The sequence below is a fragment of the Desarmillaria tabescens genome (assembly GCF_030435595.1).
Source record: "Desarmillaria tabescens strain CCBAS 213 chromosome Unknown EV420scaffold_22, whole genome shotgun sequence".
NCBI lineage: Eukaryota > Fungi > Basidiomycota > Agaricomycetes > Agaricales > Physalacriaceae > Desarmillaria > Desarmillaria tabescens.
In genome coordinates, this window is record NW_026848321.1 from 128,257 (window position 1) to 146,615 (window position 18,359).

Sequence of the window (18,359 nt, forward strand, 5' to 3'; positions counted from 1 at the left end):
ATAATTTCCGCGGGTCCCGATAAAGGCCTCACATTCAACTGATTCGCTGCACTGAGAATGTGACTGCTGTTCATAGAGAAAACGCAAAGCTTTTCCCATCCGCTCGCTTGCTCAGCTATAGATGCTTCGAGCATTGTTCTAGCAACGCCGGTTCAACTCGGGCAGTACAAATATGAAGTCTTCGAGATACGCAGCGAACCTTTTCCTTTTCTCAGAGCGCCAGAAAAAAACAGATATCTTTTACAGAAGCGCCATTCGTGTGCCTGTTGGCATCTCTGGAATGTTTCCCGTCTGAATTGAAATAGAAGAGGTGAACCAATTGTTGCTACAATCTTAGACAAGCCTGTAGATGCTCCATCTCCCGATGGATAGATACTTCACAAAACTATGATACGCGTTAGCCTTGTAAACTCGTCGTACCCGCTCAGTGGATGCATTATCGTGACCGCTGTGCTCCCGACGAATTTCAGTCCCGGAATGTCGCACTTGAGGGGTTGTATTGCCCAACGTGGACTATTTTTTTCGAATTCAAGTACTATAATTACATGTTTACAGCGTCGGGCAGAGAAAATTCGAGTAGAAATACCTTAAGTGTGTGATAACGAATCCTATACGACTATGCCTTTACAATGTGGGTCCAATCCATCATCTCAAAGGCTTGTTTGGTGTTGACCAATTGCGCGTCCTTAATCCCAAGGTCTTCTTTTGTCACAATCTTTTCGCCTCTTTTCGACCATCCGCTCAACCCAAATTCGCAGAACTTCATGTTCAACCCCAACTCCTTTCCAAATACCGGACCGGCAGGAAATGACGACACATAGTCATCCATATCCTTCTGCACAAACACAGTCTCGACGCCCGTTACCTCTCCCCATAACTCAAGGGTCTTGCCCATAGTCAAGATTTCAACTGACCCCAGGACGTACTTCGAAGGCAGGCAGATATCCGGTTTCGCCATGATAGCACTAACGAAGACGCCCACATTCGCGGTCGTCAATCCGACCACGGGCGTCGCCGCATTCGGTGAGCAAGGAAGAACCCAAGCGTACTTCCCCGACTCATTCTTCGCTAGAGAATTCGAGGACGCCATGTTCGTGGCATAGTATCCTGACCAGAAGAAAGTGGTTTTCTTCGCTCGATCTGGAAGGGAAGAGATGATATATTCGTCGACGTGGGCTTTGCTGTCGAAGTGCGGAACGGTAACAGCGCCGTTGGTGGTGTTTTTCGTCATCGGAAGGGTGCTCCAGACGTAGTGCTCGAGCGTCGGAGTGGCGGCGGCGGCATTGGCGAGGTTCTTGCCCTGCTGGATCTCCCCATCGAAAGCTCCGTTGGGTTCGAGGGTAGATAGCGTAGCCCAGAAGTCTGTAACGCCAAACGCTGCATGCGCACCCTGAACAACATTGACTATTAGCATCCATTAACATATAACATATCGTATTTGACTAACCTCGAGTGCCTTGACGAGGCTCTTTTGGTCATTAAGATCCGCAGCGACGACTTCAGCACCATTTGCAGCGAGAGCCTTCGCCTTATCACTATCTGGGTTCCGAGTGACGGCTCGAACGACATAAGCTTTGTTCTCGAGAAACGAGGCAACGACAGAGCCTCCTTGATTTCCCGTAGCTCCAAAGACGACAATGAGTTTACGAGACATGATGGTTGCAGAGGGTCTTACATCTATCGACGCCTTTAAGTGAGAGGACGATGCTGATTAATGACTGGCGGAAACATGAAACATGACGCTAACGACCCAGTTAATGTTGCACAGATGACCGGGAGATGGGTGTAGTGACCAGAATGAACTCACTAAAGATAGATAAGTCGGAGCCCGCGAACGTTGTTGTTAATCATGTCCGTCAGTGGTGTGCAAATTCAGAGAACTGGGTACGAAGAATATAGTACGGAATTATGATCCCATCCAAATTCCAGGTGGTGGGACCCAAGCCATTGAACTACTACCACTGAAACAGCCGGTTGTCTGACCAGCAGGCGGGAGCAAATTAGTATGCTGCCACTGACACTCTCTGGAACGCGTGTCGTTCAGAGCCGGTCATGGAAATCGACATCAAGCATCCCTTACGGCGAGCAGCTTGTCAGTAGTGGGTGGTACTGGTACAGTGGTAGCTGATGCCTCCTCAGCCGCGGACCGGAAAAAAGGACATTCGGTCACATGACTTCGACAGATCAAATTTCGCACGCGTCGCCCTCGTCAGACTCGTCTTCCAAACTTTCACCACAGTGCTTCACGGGCTAGCAATAGTTCCTCTTCAAGACGGGTGATTAAGGACATCCTGTTGCCATGACTTCTCCACGGCTGCAGTGGTCGCTCAATACACTTTCTACCTGGATATACTCAGAGCACTAGTTTCCAGCTTGAACCCTCAAATCTTCCTATATATTCTATCGTGACTACGTCCAACAACTCTGTAGTCACGATACGCGAACGACTAGTTGATATCATCGTGGACTCCAGAAAATTTCGGCTTGGGACGTTGCGGCAGATCTTGGGGGGTTGTATATGCCAGAAGATGACGCACGGAGGAGAAATGGAAATGTATACTACAATCCGGCTCTTCAGAAGCGGTATAAAAAGCCTCAGTGTCGCTGAATTTACGGTGTGTCTCTCCTTTGTAGCTCTTGACCTCTCAAAATATTTCCATCCAACAGGCTTTTGATGCACTTCGGCGACCCAGTCCACGCTCAAATCACACTTTGCCAACTTTGCCTCGTCCCGCAGTACGAACCGAAAGAAGGAAGAAGAACGACGACGGGCAAGGGACTATGAACAAAGCCAAGAAATGCAACAGAGGGAAAAATGTGACTAGGTTTACGTGGGCCCCATACTTTTGGAACCTCCCGATAATGTCCTGCCCATCTAATGAGAATGGGGAGTTGTGCCTTTCCGCTGACCGTTTGATATTCCAAAACACAGACGACTTCTAAAACGTGTTCGTCGCTAGGAATTTCAAAATAGATCATCAGAAGAATTTGCTGATGATTCTCGTGTTTGAGATATATGCGGCACTTAGTAATCGTGAAATCTAGCATCATTTCGTGCATGCCCGATCAGAAATCTTATCCGGGCGCGCCCCAGACGCCAGAACAGGCCACGCATAACATCCCCGAGGACAGCCTCTCCGAGTCATGATGATTTTCTTCCGCTTCCGGGCGCACTTTACTCTTCTTGTCTTCGAATACATATCATTTGAGATGGCGGCTCAGTAGGGGCAGGAAGAGTCAACTACTAGACCCACACCCCGGGACCAAATCAACCTGTGGATTGAAATTAACACATCTGTCTGCGATAACAAGTGGGCTGTGCGCGACAGCTTGAGCTTGTTGTCGTGTTCACTGCCTTTCGAAGGCGCCTGGCGTAATTTGACAGGTCAAATCTGTTCGATTTTCAGTAATGATCTAGAGTTTCTTTGACCTATACCCTCAGTGAACTCTGCGCTCAGATTCACCCTCTCTGCTTTCGCATCATAGAGGCTGTGCTACTGCCCGACGCCTACCATATCATACCACTAGCGCCGCATCAAGCGCTCATGCAGGTGATGGCTGTGTTCGATCAGTTCACCGCATAGCCTCTCCTTAGATGAGGCGCTTTGAGTCAGTAAAATTCCTTAAAGGGTCAACCTTGTTCCTCACTTGGGATATGGAAAAAACAGCAAGTCGTATTGACTCGGTACACATCTCCACTGCCCTCCGACACCTCAATTTAGAACAACAAGCGACTGACTCCAACTAACAGCACTTTATAGCTTGTGCTGTTTAATGCGGTGAGTGCTTTTTTAGGCGACTCTGAGAGTATAAAATCCACAACGACCTTTGATTACAGCCATTCAAATTTCCCTGTCCTATCATGATTCCGCGTTTCTCAGCTTTTCACCGCGACTGGGCTCCTGGATGTCCATGGACAGCAGGGGATATCTGTACTATTCTCCAGTCAGGTCCCAGGGGATATGTAATGGTATTCTATATGTGCACAGTGAACCGTACGTCTTTTTTCTATCCTTGTTGTAGGTATCGAGGAACTAATATTCCTATAGATTATAGCAGCCCCGACAATAGTGTAAATATTCCATCTCACTTATTAGCTTGAATGTACTGAGAGAGGATCTTTCTAGCCGTTGCAAGGCCAATTCTGGACGCCTTGCGCGCCGCCGCTACGATAAACTCGATGTGGTCCCCTAAACACAATTTTTGGTGCGTTACTCATTTCACATACTCATGAAACTATTCTTAAATAACTACTAGTTATTCCTGTTCAACTATCACTTCCACCTCTCTTCGTATTTTTTACCCCATTGAAAGGGACCCACCCATTACATCAATTTCCACACATCGCACACATATGTAGCCTAGATCATCTATATTTACTCTCTCACTAAACGCTCCTATCCATTTTACGACTCTATTAGTTACCATTGTTGTATCCCATAGTATCATTCGCCTTCCTTGTAGAATAGATTTTCTTTTCTCGTCAACATGTGTCAAAACTGCACTGGCTCGGAGAATGTGGAAGATTTTTCAACGATCCTAGCCCCTCAATAATGGCCGTTTTCTCCGCACATCTCATATGTGAACCGTCTCTCGTTCTTAATATCGGCTGCTGGAAACCTTGATAAACGTTCAAGCGTTCATACCCTTATATGGATGTCAGCGCTGATTGCCGGCAATAAGTCCTCTGTTGATCTTCAACCGCCAACACAACACTAGCACGGGAGACCTGACGACGCATTACTACTCTCACCACTCGTCTTCAGAATTATTTTATATTATCATCCTGAGACGAAACCTCCGAATTGGAACAGTGTCAGATTTTGTTTAATTATCGCCGGTATACTTATCTATTTCATCGGGAGCGAACCTTTTCGGGAGCTGATTCTTCTAGTACATATGTCAAGCTCCTTTTGTATTATAATTCATCGTCCCTCAGGGAACCAGCAAGCCGCCAAGCTCCAGTGCTGATCATCGGCGCTGCGCGCTTGGAATGGGAACTGATGGTGGAGGGCTATATTGATCCATCATCCTTAACGTGGCTAGTGTCAAGAAGTAACTCGCGCCTCAAACGCGACTAAACCTACCACGTGGATACCGGCGCCGTAATTATCTCCGCGTTTGCCTACACAAGTGTTCCAAACGACCCGGTCTTCGAGACTAGAAAGCTATCTTCCCCGGGTCTCAAAATTCCCTTCGCCCACTGATAGAAAGCTTTCCGCGACGTGGTATCAAGGAATCTACTCAATATACACATTACGAACAATGATCTATTTCTTCTAGTGTTTCGGCTGGGGTGATTCGTGGCGTAAACGTTGTGGATCAATTAATGGCCCTGCATTTGCTAGTGGATACCCCGATCTCTTTTCTGCTTGACTCAATTAATTTTCGGAATTTGTTGTTCTCAAGGGGGGCCCAAGGAACCTAGAAAAGTGGAGTATCTGCACCTGTCGATGCGAACGCACATGTTACCACTGATCTCAAGATAAATATAAATCAAACGCCCAGTCACAAGACCATCGTCAATTGTCCCGTCGTCTCTATTATCACCTCTAGTTTGCTAATTTCTACGTGCATTTGTTAATGTACCTACAGTCTTTATTATAGATGATGGAGAAGCAACAGACTGGTTACGAGTGCGCGTTTCATTACTTATTAAAGAGCCCCAGTTCGTTATAGAGCACTGATCTTGAGTGTCAAGATCAGGGTTTCAGCGTTACTTCTATGGCGCACATTAGATACACCGTGCTACATATCTTGGTCCTACTTCTAGTTTGAGAATTTGCAACCACGTGTCCTGGAATAAATGTTCCTACGTACAGGTGGTTATTCATAATTCTCTCCAGGTCATCAACGATCATATCTAGTATATCCTATCGCAACCTGTTGTCCCACTCTTGATTCCACTGTTCAACTGACAGTTACTTACTGGACATGATCAAGCAATGATAGTTATCCGTAGACGCATACGCTCTAGGGAATAAAATGGACATCACGCTGCAAATATCCCGAAAAATGGATGAGACTCTGAGCCTTAGGGAAGACATCACCATTTCTTTCTAATTGATCTAACAGTGTTCTATTAAGCGGCGATGGGGCGGCCCGACGGGTCGCCCCTACCGTGCCGCGAACGGCAATATGATCAATTTCAATTTTGTTGCAACTTTCCTTCCTTCCACGACACTTTCTCTCAGTCGTGACGACGGTCGTTATTTCCTCGTTTTATCATCCCTGTGCTCTTATTTTATCTCCCCTGCTCAGCGTCGTGTCCTCTGTGGACGTCTGCCTCGATGTACCAGCAGGTGTTCACTCAGAACGAGGTCGCAGTGGACCGAGACTTCTGGCCAAATGAACGAATCGCCGAAAGGCGATTGAGGTATGCACACGTGCAACTTTCCTGAAGGAATGACGGTTGTTGACGGTGCGGCTGCTGTCTGTATCATGCTGCATTTTCACTTACCTCTAATGGTCTAGCTTGAATTTATATTCTGGATAATGTCGTTAATATTCGCACTCAGAAGACTACATAACACACCAGGTTCTACGAAGTATCTCGTCGAAGGGATGTTGGCTCTAGCTCTAGAACAGTTCGTCAAGCGCTTCAACCTGGAACCCTACCCTGCTTCCTGGATGTATACAACCCGGCTGGTGGCGCATATATCGACAATTTTCTTCGATGAACTCGATTTTGTCTATTGCTGGGGAGGAACTGTACATCCTTGGAGCCGTGATCAACGAATCGGTTTAAGCGAGCGGACAATGGTGAGCAATCATTCCTGACTGATATACTAACGACTGACGTCTCTATCAGCAAGTCATTTTGTTTGCAAGATGACGAGCAAAGACCCGGACTGATGAAGCCGCGTCTTATCAATCAACAGTCCTGTCGATGACCATTATCCTCTACACCATCCCCTCAAAATTATCCGTCAATACACATTCTCCGAATGCATGGAGGACCAGGTCAGTTAATGTTGTAGATCAATTTAACATCGTCCCTTATGTTTGCCTAGGTACGCGTTGAACTTCAAGGATCTCTATCGCACGAAATGGATTGAATATCCTTGATATCGATGCGTCATACAAAAGGCCTGGCGTATCGGCTAGCGCTACTCAGCGGGACGATGTTACGCCATACTACTCCCTCCTACTTATCCATGACTTGTTCACTGACGCTATCATATCTGAGTCGGCCACCATTGCCTAGTGTCTCGACGTGACCTACCCGGATACCTGACGCCTTTTCCCTCCTAGCACTTGGGTCCTACACGCAGCACTCATGGCATTCTTTGACGCCCATGTCAAGGCTGCAACAGCGTCATCGTTCATTCCTGCTGTTTTCACGATTTTGAACCCAAGGGGCCAAGCGTTCTACAAACAGGACAAGTCATCTGGGAAGCTGATGGGAGAGAGGAATCTTCTTGGCGAGCGTAGCCAGAAACGATGGACGGTGTTCAAGTGCACGCTTGGAAAGGTGATTGGATGGATGACGGAAGGGGACACCCTTGTTCTGGGAGAAACACCTACGTATGCCGACGTGACAATGTTTGCAGGGATAATCTCTCTCCGTATCGTTCTCAGCGAGGATAGCCCAGAGTGAAGAGATATGTCGAGTTGGCATGGTGGGCGGTGGAACCGGCCGATCAAGAGTTTCGAGAAGCACGAGACTTGTGTTTGTGCAGAACTGTTGAGCATAGCGGCGAGGTCCAGTTGACATGCCTCCAGCGTGCAATTTCAACCTCCATTAGGTTCTTCTCCCGGAATGTGGTGATAATGCCCTTCATTTAAACGGTGTCGACGCCTTGACCTGGGCGCAGCTCCGACCGGAAATTCACCGATATAAGTATAGGTATTGCTTCCTTTGATGAGCACGCAGAACCTCTTCAGAAGCTCCGTAAACGTAAGCTCTGTATGTCATTCGGTGCTATCTTCAAAATTTCATACTCACTTCCTCGATAGTTCTAACCTTATCCTTGTCCCAAGTCTACCTTTCCCCTTACGCCAGGTTGGTCCTTTTCTCAGTCACTGTTAATTGTCTTAACTGACAACTGGGATTCGTTTCGACAGGGTGACCCTTTATATTCTCTCTTCCGTTCGAGTCTCATTTTCGCACAATGGAGGCGCCTCGTCCTTGGGTCCGTCCCTTTTTGGAAGAATCGCCACCACTAGGTTCTGTCTGCCACCTCTTATAACAATGTTTTTTGCTGCGCCATTTCAGACAAAGACAAAGATAGACAACAACTCAAATAAAAGATTGACGGGCAGCCGAGCCGTCTTCTCTTCAATTCTTCCCCTTCTACTATGTTGACGCATCACAAACTTTGCCAGCCCGGGCTTCACATCTCATCATCCAGATCCCCTACCGAATATTATTTCGTTTACAACGGCTTTCTTCCAGCTTCCACGACCAGAATCTGGGAATGGGATTACTCGTCGGAAACGCCACCCTATTTCCTCGACTTCTTCGCCGATTTTGGAGGCGTTCAGTGTATTGTTCGGCCAGGAGATTGCGTCCACTTGCTGGGCTTCCGCTTTAAAGATGTCGAGGAACTCATAAGCATTCTCGGAAGCCTCCCTGGATTCCAACACGTAGAAAGGCTTAGTCTCGAGCAGCTGTATTTCGACACCCACCCGTCAATGGCTGGCTTGACAAACGCGTTTCGAGATCCGCGCCTTGGGAGGATCAAAGAGCTCACAGTCCAGCTCTTCAACGGGCCCGCAGTAGAATTCTCCACTCCCGTGCTTATTACGCTCCTTGCGCACTGCTGCCACCTCAAGTGTGTCCACTTTCGCGGGTGCGGGGTCTCTTATAGCAATAGCGGTGGTTTGACTACCTGTGAAATGTGGAAACACTGGCTCTCTCTTTCACGCGACAAACCCTATGCCGTCGTGAAAGAGCGCGGTATCGAGACGATCAGCTTCGAAGGCGTGGACTGCCAGCGTACGGAGGATGTACTGGCTTTCATGTCCGCTGCCAACTCCCCGTTCCATATTGAACGGTTACGCTGTCTTTCAATCCTCTGCCTTACAGACTACGAAAAACCCTCCCCCGGGCTTTGCGCGTTCCTAGAACAGATCCTCATAAGGGTTCGCAAATGTCTCGAGGAGATTCGGCTATGTTTTCCCCTGAGGAATGACTGTGAGTCCGATTATCCGTTGTCCGCCGATCCTACGTAGCTAATCCCTAATTTCAGTGGTTGCTCTACCTCGGCTTCGTATGCTGGGGTTCTACGTCAGAAAGAAGACCGAACATGGCACGGAGCTCTTGCATTGGGCTACTAAACAGTTGGCGAAGGAGCCTATGGCCCCATCCATCGAGGTTGGTTTCGTGTCTCCAGTGTTGAGGTGGGGCTGGCAGGATGAGCTCCGACGACACAACGCCGAAGATCTGAACGCACTAGATCTTGCCGGCTTAGTGAAGAGAAGGAACAACATGAACCAGGACAAATACAGACAAGTGTTGGATCTTCTGTCGTCGTTCGACGGCTTGGATGGCGTTATAGCTTCTAGAGTCGCGCAAAGAATGGTGACAGACTTGCGGATCATTGGTCCTAGCCGAGGCGATTCCGGTTTGGACTGGGACGAGAAGCTGCGAGGTGCCCTGTTCCCTCGATCTGGGGATAAATTGCAACTTGGCCGGGTTGCTCCGAGTGTGTATCATTAATGAACGAGTATGAGAATGCCATACAGCAGTGGACCTCGATATGATGTTTGTCGTGTACGCCATCAGAATGACAGGATTCTGGGTGAGGGTAGCATGTTTAAGAGAGAGTAGGCCTTACGACGAATTTTCTGCGGCAATTTTTTCTTCATACCTCCTTCCGTGGGTTTGGCTGCATATATGACCAAAACACCAAGATGTTCTGGTAGTGATCTCGACGAGCCCCGCGTTCCCGAGGGAGAAAGCTCTCTAAAAAGCCGGAATCTTATAGTCATGCTCGAGGTCATTTGACTAATGTTTGTGTTCTTTGCGACGGCGATTCACAATGAACCAAGAATAGATTTGCATCCGCATCGTAACCCGCTTGGCCAAGCGCCGAAGCTGACTACCCATATCCCTCAAATATTGCCTCTCTCCGCTTCAACATCGGATGGAATCTTCTGAAACTGCGAATTCCGTGGTGTTTCAGGCCCACTGCTGCGCCCGGTTGTTCAAGCAACAGCAATGATCCAAAATGAATTCGCCGTTGCCAGTATATAAAGGATGGCGGGTGCTGTGTTATAGACCGCAGAAATGGCTTTCCTTTCCGTTCGATCTTTGACACTCTTTTCTCTCCTCGCTCTTTTCTTCAACCTGGTGGATGCAAGCCCCGTCTTGAAACGCGAAAGCCGTACTTCAGCGCCCTCGGGTGCTGTTGTTGTGAGAGCCAGTGGAGCGGCGTCCGGAGAATACAGCACGGTGCAGGCCGCTGTGGACTCGCTTGCTGATGATGGGACAGACCAGGTTATCTTCATTTACGAAGGTGATTCAACCTTCTTGAGAACATCTATTAGGAGGCTAACGGACTGTCGTTAGGTACATACACTGAGCAAGTCTACATAGATCGTGACGGCCAGACGACGGTACATGCTTCTCTTTTTCAAATAGGAGCTATGCTGACATTCGGTGCTTAGATCATGGGCCAGACCTCTGATACCAGTAGCTATGCAAGCAACACGGTTACCATTACTTATTCGCTATCTCTTGCGGATGCGGATGACGATGATTCGACTGGGACCCTGCGCGTCCATAAGGACGACTTTGCACTATACAACGTCAATGTGAAAAACACGGTGAGCCTATCGCTTATGCACGAGAACGTCGTTGATCGTATATATTCTAGTTCGGTAAAGCTAGTACCGACGGTCAAGCACTGGCATTGAGCGCTTACGGAACAAATCATGGTTACTACGGTGTAGGATTCTACAGGTAATATATATTTCGGTGGCGTTTCCTACGCCTAAGGTCTGACCACATTGAACAGCTATCAGGATACAGTGCTTGCACAAACTGGTAATCAATTCTATGGTTCCTGTTACATTGAAGGAGCGGTCGACTACATTTTCGGCCAATATGCACGAGCGTATTTCCACCAGAACACAATTGCTTCCGTAGGTGCTGGTGCGATTACGGCTAACGGTCGTTCATCGTCTGACGGAGTAAGCTTGTGTAAGTCACTTAGAATCTATCCAACGTGCATCCCAGTTTTACCGTTTGTCTAAGATGTCATCAATGAATCGACTATCACTACTAGCAGCTCTGCGACGGCATCTCTCGAAGGGCTAGTATATCTTGGACGCCCATGGGGAGCATATGCTCGGTACATCGCCCGGTGTTTTGCTTTACCTATACGGTACTGACCAAGGAAAAATAGGGTCGTCTACACTTCTTGCTCACTCGGAGATTTGATCAACAGTGCTGGATGGGAGGAATGGTCAAGCAGCGAACCCAATACTGATGATGTTACATTTGCTGAATATAATAGTTCAGGTACGGTGACGCTATTAACTCTTGATGATACTCTACTGACACTATTTATTTATTTACTTCAGGGGACGGAGCTTCTGGTACACGCGCATCGTTTGCTACGACGCTGACTTCGACCAGCGGCTACACGATATCAGATGTTTTGGGTAGTGATTATGCTGATTGGGTAGATAGCGATTACTTGTAACCTGTTCATCATCATGAATTCATGAGGGTGATATACGACTTAACTCAATTGCTGACGCTAGTTCTTCCTTGTTAGGACACCTCTATTCTGACGGGAAACAAACATAACATTTTAGCTCGAGCAAGTGGTGAAGGTTAATTCTCTTCTGAGATATTGGGAACCGTGATTACTTGAACTCGAATAAAGATCAAGTTTCCCCCGTCTTGAATAGAGAACTAGAACCGAGGAAATTGATGTGCTTTAAGCATTGTGAGCTTTTAGACATTACAGTGTTCTGTCAAATCACCAATTGTATCTACGTGAGCGGTGAGTGACGGTAAACTACCGTATCGAAGTCGGTAAGAAACCGCAATTAAACCTCCCTGGAGGTTTCGTGCGTTACCCTACTTTGAAGTGGAGGTAAAGGCACAACATTCCGGCACGATTCGACCAAAAAGCATGACGAGAGTGGGACTCGAACCCACGCCTCAAAGAGACCAGATAATCCAATACTCGACAATCGAGTTGATATTGAGGTAGCATTCGAAGAATAATGTCCGCAAAGTACATGAGAGGAGGTGCTTTTTCACCGTGGCAAGGGTGTCCGAGTAGTGAAAGGCGTGGATCAAGTTCGATTCCCAATCTGAATACACTTTTAAGTTTTTTTGACTCGGGCCAATGTTGAATATTTCATGCCTGATTCTGGCATGAAATATGAAGAGGTGGTCACCGCGTATGGATTCGCACACCCGGAGAGTCGGCCATGAGAGAAGGATGAACCGATGCCGGAATAGTACACGGTCCGCTCCATCCCAGAACGCGAGCCAAATAGAACCACATCCAGCGTCGAGCTTCACCTCACCTTGCTTTTAACAATCATCTCTTGGTTATTTTTCTCCCAGATAATTCAATACTTGACATTCAAGTTGATCGTGGGATAACTTGATTCAGAAATCGACATTCTGGGAGTTGGTGATGCGTAAATATGACTCTATTTGGTTCATGTTCTGAGACAGGGCGTCATGGGAATACAAAGTGGTATGAAAGCAGCCGCAATAGGGAACGGGTGTATAATGGTCTAGCTATCATTCTGGCAATGCGATGCATGAACATGATTATAGAAACCCTGGAAGGAGAACATACCTGGAACCTGACTCTGAGGTGCCTAGTAGACGTCATCAAGAAGAGGAACTGCGAAAACTGAAAGAGAACGCACCCCACACAAATATTTCCAGTCTGTGCAGTTTCGGGCGGCACGGGTTGCATGCCCAGGGCATTTACGGCAATACATAGGAGCGGGCTTCAAGCCAATTGCAAGTCGAGTCGGAGGGGTGATAGTGGTGGTAGGGAAGAAAAGGAGGCGGGAGGAAGGCATAAAGCGCGTGTCGGGCTTTTATACGTGGGCTGAACGCGTCGGGCATGACGCAATGAGAGTAGGCAGCAAGTACGGGTAGGTGACTGTGACACTCTTGTCACACTCACATCATGGACTCTCCCCACCAGCGCATCCGTAACAAAATCGAGGAACTGAATGCTGAGATTGGTGCCCTCACAGCACTCGATCCCGAATCCACACCTCGAACAATTGCAAAGCGACGGGACCTGTGCAACTACCTCGATGATAGCATTGAGGCTCTGACAAAGAAAATCGAGCAAGGATGTCCTCAGACAGAACAAGATGAGCCGAGTCGCAAGGAGCGTCGTCAAGGAAAGGAGACAGGGGATGAGAATGGACTGGATAAGCGCTGTTCGGAGATCATCGAGGCATTTGACGAGGCACCTTTTAGTGCGCGCAAGTTCAAGACGACGCTTTTAGAGCACCCTGGGAGTGGTACCAATGCAGAAATTGAGGATCGGGCGTTTCGACGGATTATACGAGGCTGGAAGGATGAAGAGGTAGCTTGGGTGAGTGTTTGTTTTTGAAGAAATATACTGGCTTACCGAGTTTAGACCGCGATGCTACAGCCTCTTGTTAAAGAGCGAGCGAACTGGGACGTGTTTTGCGAGCGTGGAATGACCAGCGAGGGTATCGAGGACGTGGGCAACCAGCTTATTGCCATTCACCGGGTGAGTATTGCGTGTACATGTTCGTTTTGTGACTGATACATGTATGTGCAAGTTGCTGGTGTCGCAGGAAAAGGATAGCTACGGCAGGGTCTGGGTTGCGACGGTGATGCAGCTGGTCGAGATTATAAAGTTCAGCAAGATCTGGAAGAAGCATGACCATGGGACAGGGAGTCGTCAATGGAAAAAGCAATACCTGGAGGCTGCATGTCGGGACGAGAACCCAAGGCTGTACGAGCAACTAGAGAACGCGGTGGGGGCGCACAAGGCAGAAGTGAAGAAGAGAGTTGACGACAAGTACAAGCAGTTCAAACGGCACCACCAACATGTGATGAAGATGCGAGACCCACTGGTGATGATGTATGACCGAGTAAGCGATTGCTTTTTGTATTTTTCTGTTGCTGACAGTGGTTGTAGTTTGGTGCGGGCGTATTCATGGATCGAGTTTGGGATCCGAGGGACCAGCGACACAGTGGAGATTATGCTGATCTCGTTGAGCGCGTTTGTGGAGAGAAAAAGTCGGATGCAGCGGCGAAGAGCGCGGAGAGCGCAGTTTCACTCGAGCAGGCACTCAAGGTGTTGGCAACAGAACAGGTTGTCACTTGTGTCACGGCGTTTCTCCGAGCGTATCCATCACATGATTAAGGAACAATAACTGTATCATATCAAGACGAGCGAATTATATTTGGCCACTGCTCCCTCTCGGAACGCGAGCCAAATAGAACATTGCGTGCAGTCGACGAGAGTATGCAGCCGTTGAGACGAGCTGCAGCAACAACATTCCAAAGAGAGGACGAAGCTCCAAAGGCGCTAAAACTCGGATCTGCTCGGTTGCCGCACAAACCAGATCTCTTCAGTCCAGCGCTCCACTTGACTCCCCCAAGCTTCACACATGATTAAGGAACAATAACTGTATCATAATTGACGAGCGAATTACGAGAGGACGACCCAAAAATACTACCTAAAAACCAGATCTGCTCTAGTCTGGCGCCTTAACCGCTCGGCCATCTCGCCTTCCACAGCTTCCGAACTACACCAGCTTCATTGCAAATGACTCGGAAATGAGGGCGAAAGCAATTTGTAGAAGGGGGACAGAGGAACTGATCGGTCGATCAAAAATAGCCTAATTGAGAAGCCGATTTATTTGCCGACGGCTAGGGCTCCGTATCTCGGCTTATCGGCAACTCGAACTGTACCAGTGAGCACGGAGCTTCTAATATCGATACTATTGATGGCATCCCACGCTATCGTCTATCTCTTTTGACCTGCTTATTTACAACAGCAGCGTCGGAGATTAAATACGGTCGAAATTTAGACGCTGTGGCATCGAGCCAAAGTGTGCCGAAATATAATTATGCCGAGAGTCGCAACGACCCAACCCAGATTCGAACCTAGCATATGCCTAGCCTGTGAATACGAGCAGGTAAAAGACCAGCCCGGAAAATCCCTTTCTGACTTTACAGCAGATAATAATTGTTTGAAGCTTTGGGTTCAGTGCCCCAGTCTTCGGGTGCTAAGAACTGACTGTAATCGACTTGCGGCTTACAGTCAGGGAGAAATATGCTAGGACAACTTGAGGTTATGCTCAAGTTGTGAGAATCAAGAACTAGTTGTACATTACTGTACATGCATTTTTGTATGTCAGTAGAAGGGAATGTTTCGATTAATACAAGATGTAAGTATTTGTTATCGTACTTTTGTAGTATCGCTCCGAGGGATAAGAATGGGATGTTGTACAACATGATTAATGGCTGTTCAATAAAGACGAAATAGAGGTCAAACGATGAACAAAAAGACTGTACACAACAAAGTGAATATTCCATGACCAGCTGGATTTTGATTGTTTGAAGCATCGGGTGACGCTATCACGATGAAGTCCACGCCTGAAATCTCGCTTCACAGCGGGAAGTATACGGCCGACTACTCACTGCCCCAGTCAGATGATCATCGTCCCTTAAACACATGCGAACAACTCACTGGAACTCTGGGTACGCGATATACGGGCAATTCGGTTTGCATGGCTTCCCCACCTCCACGCGCCTCTTCTCCTTTTTAGGGATCCCGTCGCATAAGCACTTTGGAGCCGCTGCCCCATCCAACCATGCGCGCTTATCGGAGAGGTATTTTTGGCGCTGGGGACATTGGACACGGCTGTCGGTGGTGGTGACTTTGCCACAGGTGTAAGTGTATTGAGAGGTTAGATGAAGGCACATGTTAACGAAGGGAGGGCGATAGTAGATAGTAGAGAGAAATGCGAGTTAAGGACTTCCAGCCGGGGAAGAAGAATGGGAACAGGACGAAGAGTTGAAGTCGTTATAAATGTCGTCGAGAAATGGGGGTGGAAGGCCCGATCACACGGACGAATCGAGAAGATCATTCGTCCAAGATGGGGTGGCGGAATTGAGACGTAAGAGAAAATCGAGCCTCGGGGGCATTACAGATGCTTTTACCACAGAATCACAGACAGAAGGGAAAGTTCGCACTTACCCCTTGCAGGTTCGGAGGCTTGAGGGCTGTCGCAAAACATTTTGGTGGCGTCCCAGGTTCAGACTTAGATTCGCAGTGATTGGTCAATTCTTCATAGCCAGTCTAGACTCGAGTAGCGCTCATGTACGATTCGCTAACGATGATTCATGGAACAATCATATCCCGGAGCCACAAAGGCACATTCGGTTGCGCAGTAATTGAGGTCCGGAGGAAACGACGCTCATCTTGTATCGGATTTTTGCATTAGCCGTACTTACTTTTCTATCCTTGAAAAAAATAGAACAATCATTACGCCCCAAATTCTGATTTTAAGAAACGCACCTTGTTTGAATCCTTGGCAGAAGCGACTGGGGATCACACGTAGGCCTTGCCTGCAGGGGCAGGAGAGACAATGGGAAAACGAGTGACTTGCATAAGTACGTCAGAGAACAAAGGCCTATGAAGCGGAAGCTTCTGTGGCGAGGAAGTCAGTCAAATGCTTGCACTATTCACCCTGAGCTGTCATGGCGACCCCAGGATTATTTTTCGCTGAGAATCCCACAGCGGGCTCGTGCACCAGGTCAAGGATCAGTATCAGCGCTTCAGATTTAGAGCACGGTTCTGCGGTCGTGAGAAGAGCCACTGCAGATGATAGATGACTGCAAGTTCGCAAATGGCGAGACCCGATAGGAATCGGAGCCCCTTAAAAGCAGCATCCTTCCTTCCTATTTCAATACGAATTTGAAGATTCCCGTTTCATGCCTATCACCTGGCCTTTCCCAGGGTAAAGAGAAGCAGCGGCTGTAGATCCTGCACCGAGAAGGAGAAAGGCTCCGAGGGAAGCAGAGATAAATCGAGGGGACCTCCATAAGCGCCTGGGAGCAAGCTGGCTTGGGGTACCAACAATGGCCGGCTAAGACGGTCCGGCGGACCGTTCCAACAGGTGCCGAAGCCGGCAAGAATGTTTGGCGCTGCCAAAACTTTTCTTCCTTTCCTTTCCTCCGCAACGACACTTTTTCTTAGCAGCGATGGCATCGCTTCAGCATTTTACGTCGAATTTAATGCCGCCTTTCTAGCTCTATCTCTGTCCTAAGACCGGCCTCGATGCCACTTCCCTAGGTGGTGCAACAATTTGTGGACAGGAATATTGAAGGAATACTATCCAGTAACGGAATCCGGATTTCTTCTGGATTTCTCGAAAGAACTCTGAGGATTCTTACTTCCGGTGCGTCTGTGGCATCTATTTTGTTGCAGCTGGCTTAGCTCTGGTTGCCCAGCTCGAGGATGCAGCTCGAGGATGTTTCGCACGAGCTGTGTCGCATGTTGTTATGGATATCGGGGTCTTTTCCGAACTGAGCATGAGTCAACATATGCCTGCTCTCGGCCTTGACCTCGGCCTACCGGTATTTTCTCTATTCTTCTTGCTGATACTAGAATACTATGGAACATTGTAGAATTATAATGACTCAATTCCTTACTAGTAGCATATAAATATTATCTTTACCGTTGTATTAGAATCTTAAGCTACTTTTACTCATCTTCGAAGTCCACTTAACTGTGTGAACTAAGCATCTCTGATCGGTTACGCCAAGCGCTTGCCAATCAATTGCTTCCCGACTACGCCTAGCGCTTTTCGGAAATCCTGTTAGTTACGCCTAGCGCTTGCTGACGCCCCGTTAACTACGCCTAGCGCTTGTTAGCACCTTTACGGATCCCTCTTGGTGGTTGGAACTCGGCTTACGGACATCCTCGCTCACGACGTGGGTTTTACTTGAGTACTCATTATTTTGTGTATTAGCTCGAAATACCCTGGTTCTTAACACATGTCCTAGTGCAGGGGGCAAAGTAATCGGCATCAAATAAGGGGCACAGACGACCTCAACGTTCAGCATAGGTCGCCACAGTGCTCCTCGCTGCGTTTCTTACACATTACAGTGACTGGCGATGTGTATATGACCCATTATCTTGGACAATTCCGTCGCCGGCTTTGGCCACGACTATCCGGATGGTGTTGGGCTTTCCTTCTAATGCAGAAGAACGGCGTGACGATGTGCAATATTTTCACACTTCCTTTATGCATGTTTCCTCATAGTAGTCTCTCTGTAGGCCTGTCTTCAGTCTACGTCACCCAGACTCATCGTTTTAAAATGTAGTTACTTCGTTAACGAATTATCGGTCGAATATCATTCCTCGGCT

At 47.9% G+C, this 18,359-nt stretch overlaps 5 protein-coding genes across 5 annotated transcripts; 4 read left to right on the top strand and 1 right to left on the bottom strand.

Annotated features, from left to right (window-relative positions):
- Window positions 1-471: 471 nt before the first annotated feature.
- On the bottom strand, window positions 472-2,118 carry EV420DRAFT_1764985 (putative hscarg dehydrogenase). Its single transcript, XM_060480802.1, has 3 exons — window positions 1,794-2,118; window positions 1,448-1,742; window positions 472-1,390 (listed from the first exon to the last, which is right to left on the bottom strand). The coding sequence occupies exons 2-3, from the start codon at window positions 1,652-1,654 to the stop codon at window positions 617-619; spliced, it is 981 nt and encodes a 326-aa protein (XP_060329547.1). The 5' UTR covers window positions 1,655-1,742; window positions 1,794-2,118; the 3' UTR covers window positions 472-616.
- A 5,018-nt stretch (window positions 2,119-7,136) lies between these two features.
- EV420DRAFT_513919 (uncharacterized protein) lies at window positions 7,137-8,003 on the top strand. Its single transcript, XM_060482425.1, has 2 exons — window positions 7,137-7,909; window positions 7,960-8,003. The coding sequence occupies exon 1, from the start codon at window positions 7,280-7,282 to the stop codon at window positions 7,598-7,600; it is 321 nt and encodes a 106-aa protein (XP_060329548.1). The 5' UTR covers window positions 7,137-7,279; the 3' UTR covers window positions 7,601-7,909; window positions 7,960-8,003.
- EV420DRAFT_513920 (uncharacterized protein) lies at window positions 8,004-9,695 on the top strand. Its single transcript, XM_060482426.1, has 3 exons — window positions 8,004-8,005; window positions 8,068-9,139; window positions 9,195-9,695. Exons 2-3 carry the CDS (start codon window positions 8,302-8,304, stop codon window positions 9,662-9,664), a joined length of 1,308 nt encoding a protein of 435 aa, XP_060329549.1. The 5' UTR covers window positions 8,004-8,005; window positions 8,068-8,301; the 3' UTR covers window positions 9,665-9,695.
- Window positions 9,696-10,091: 396 nt separating this feature from the next.
- EV420DRAFT_513922 (pectinesterase) lies at window positions 10,092-11,738 on the top strand. The gene is made up of 8 exons (XM_060482427.1): window positions 10,092-10,463; window positions 10,517-10,563; window positions 10,615-10,773; window positions 10,824-10,909; window positions 10,965-11,149; window positions 11,204-11,300; window positions 11,355-11,470; window positions 11,533-11,738. The coding sequence occupies exons 1-8, from the start codon at window positions 10,235-10,237 to the stop codon at window positions 11,652-11,654; spliced, it is 1,041 nt and encodes a 346-aa protein (XP_060329550.1). The 5' UTR covers window positions 10,092-10,234; the 3' UTR covers window positions 11,655-11,738.
- Window positions 11,739-13,118: 1,380 nt separating this feature from the next.
- On the top strand, window positions 13,119-14,342 carry EV420DRAFT_1643984 (uncharacterized protein; the record flags this gene model as incomplete). Its single annotated transcript, XM_060477579.1, has 4 exons — window positions 13,119-13,538; window positions 13,584-13,700; window positions 13,753-14,067; window positions 14,115-14,342. 4 exons carry the CDS (start codon window positions 13,119-13,121, stop codon window positions 14,340-14,342), a joined length of 1,080 nt encoding a protein of 359 aa, XP_060329551.1.
- Window positions 14,343-18,359: the final 4,017 nt, after the last annotated feature.

What these genes read in the sequence shown, in the direction of transcription:
- EV420DRAFT_1764985 (XM_060480802.1), bottom strand. Translation starts at nt 1,654, where the DNA reads ATGTCTCGTAAACTCATTGTCGTCTTTGGAGCTACGGGAAATCAAGGA. An exon ending in GCCTCGTCAAGGCACTCGAG is followed by an intron (nt 1,391 to 1,447) that starts GTTAGTCAAATA and finishes AATGTTGTTCAG; the next exon opens with GGTGCGCATGCAGCGTTTGG.
- EV420DRAFT_513919 (XM_060482425.1), top strand. Translation starts at nt 7,280, where the DNA reads ATGGCATTCTTTGACGCCCATGTCAAGGCTGCAACAGCGTCATCGTTC.
- EV420DRAFT_513920 (XM_060482426.1), top strand. Translation starts at nt 8,302, where the DNA reads ATGTTGACGCATCACAAACTTTGCCAGCCCGGGCTTCACATCTCATCA. An exon ending in TTTTCCCCTGAGGAATGACT is followed by an intron (nt 9,140 to 9,194) that starts GTGAGTCCGATT and finishes CCCTAATTTCAG; the next exon opens with TGGTTGCTCTACCTCGGCTT.
- EV420DRAFT_513922 (XM_060482427.1), top strand. Translation starts at nt 10,235, where the DNA reads ATGGCTTTCCTTTCCGTTCGATCTTTGACACTCTTTTCTCTCCTCGCT. An exon ending in CCATGGGGAGCATATGCTCG is followed by an intron (nt 11,301 to 11,354) that starts GTACATCGCCCG and finishes AAGGAAAAATAG; the next exon opens with GGTCGTCTACACTTCTTGCT. An exon ending in TGCTGAATATAATAGTTCAG is followed by an intron (nt 11,471 to 11,532) that starts GTACGGTGACGC and finishes TATTTACTTCAG; the next exon opens with GGGACGGAGCTTCTGGTACA.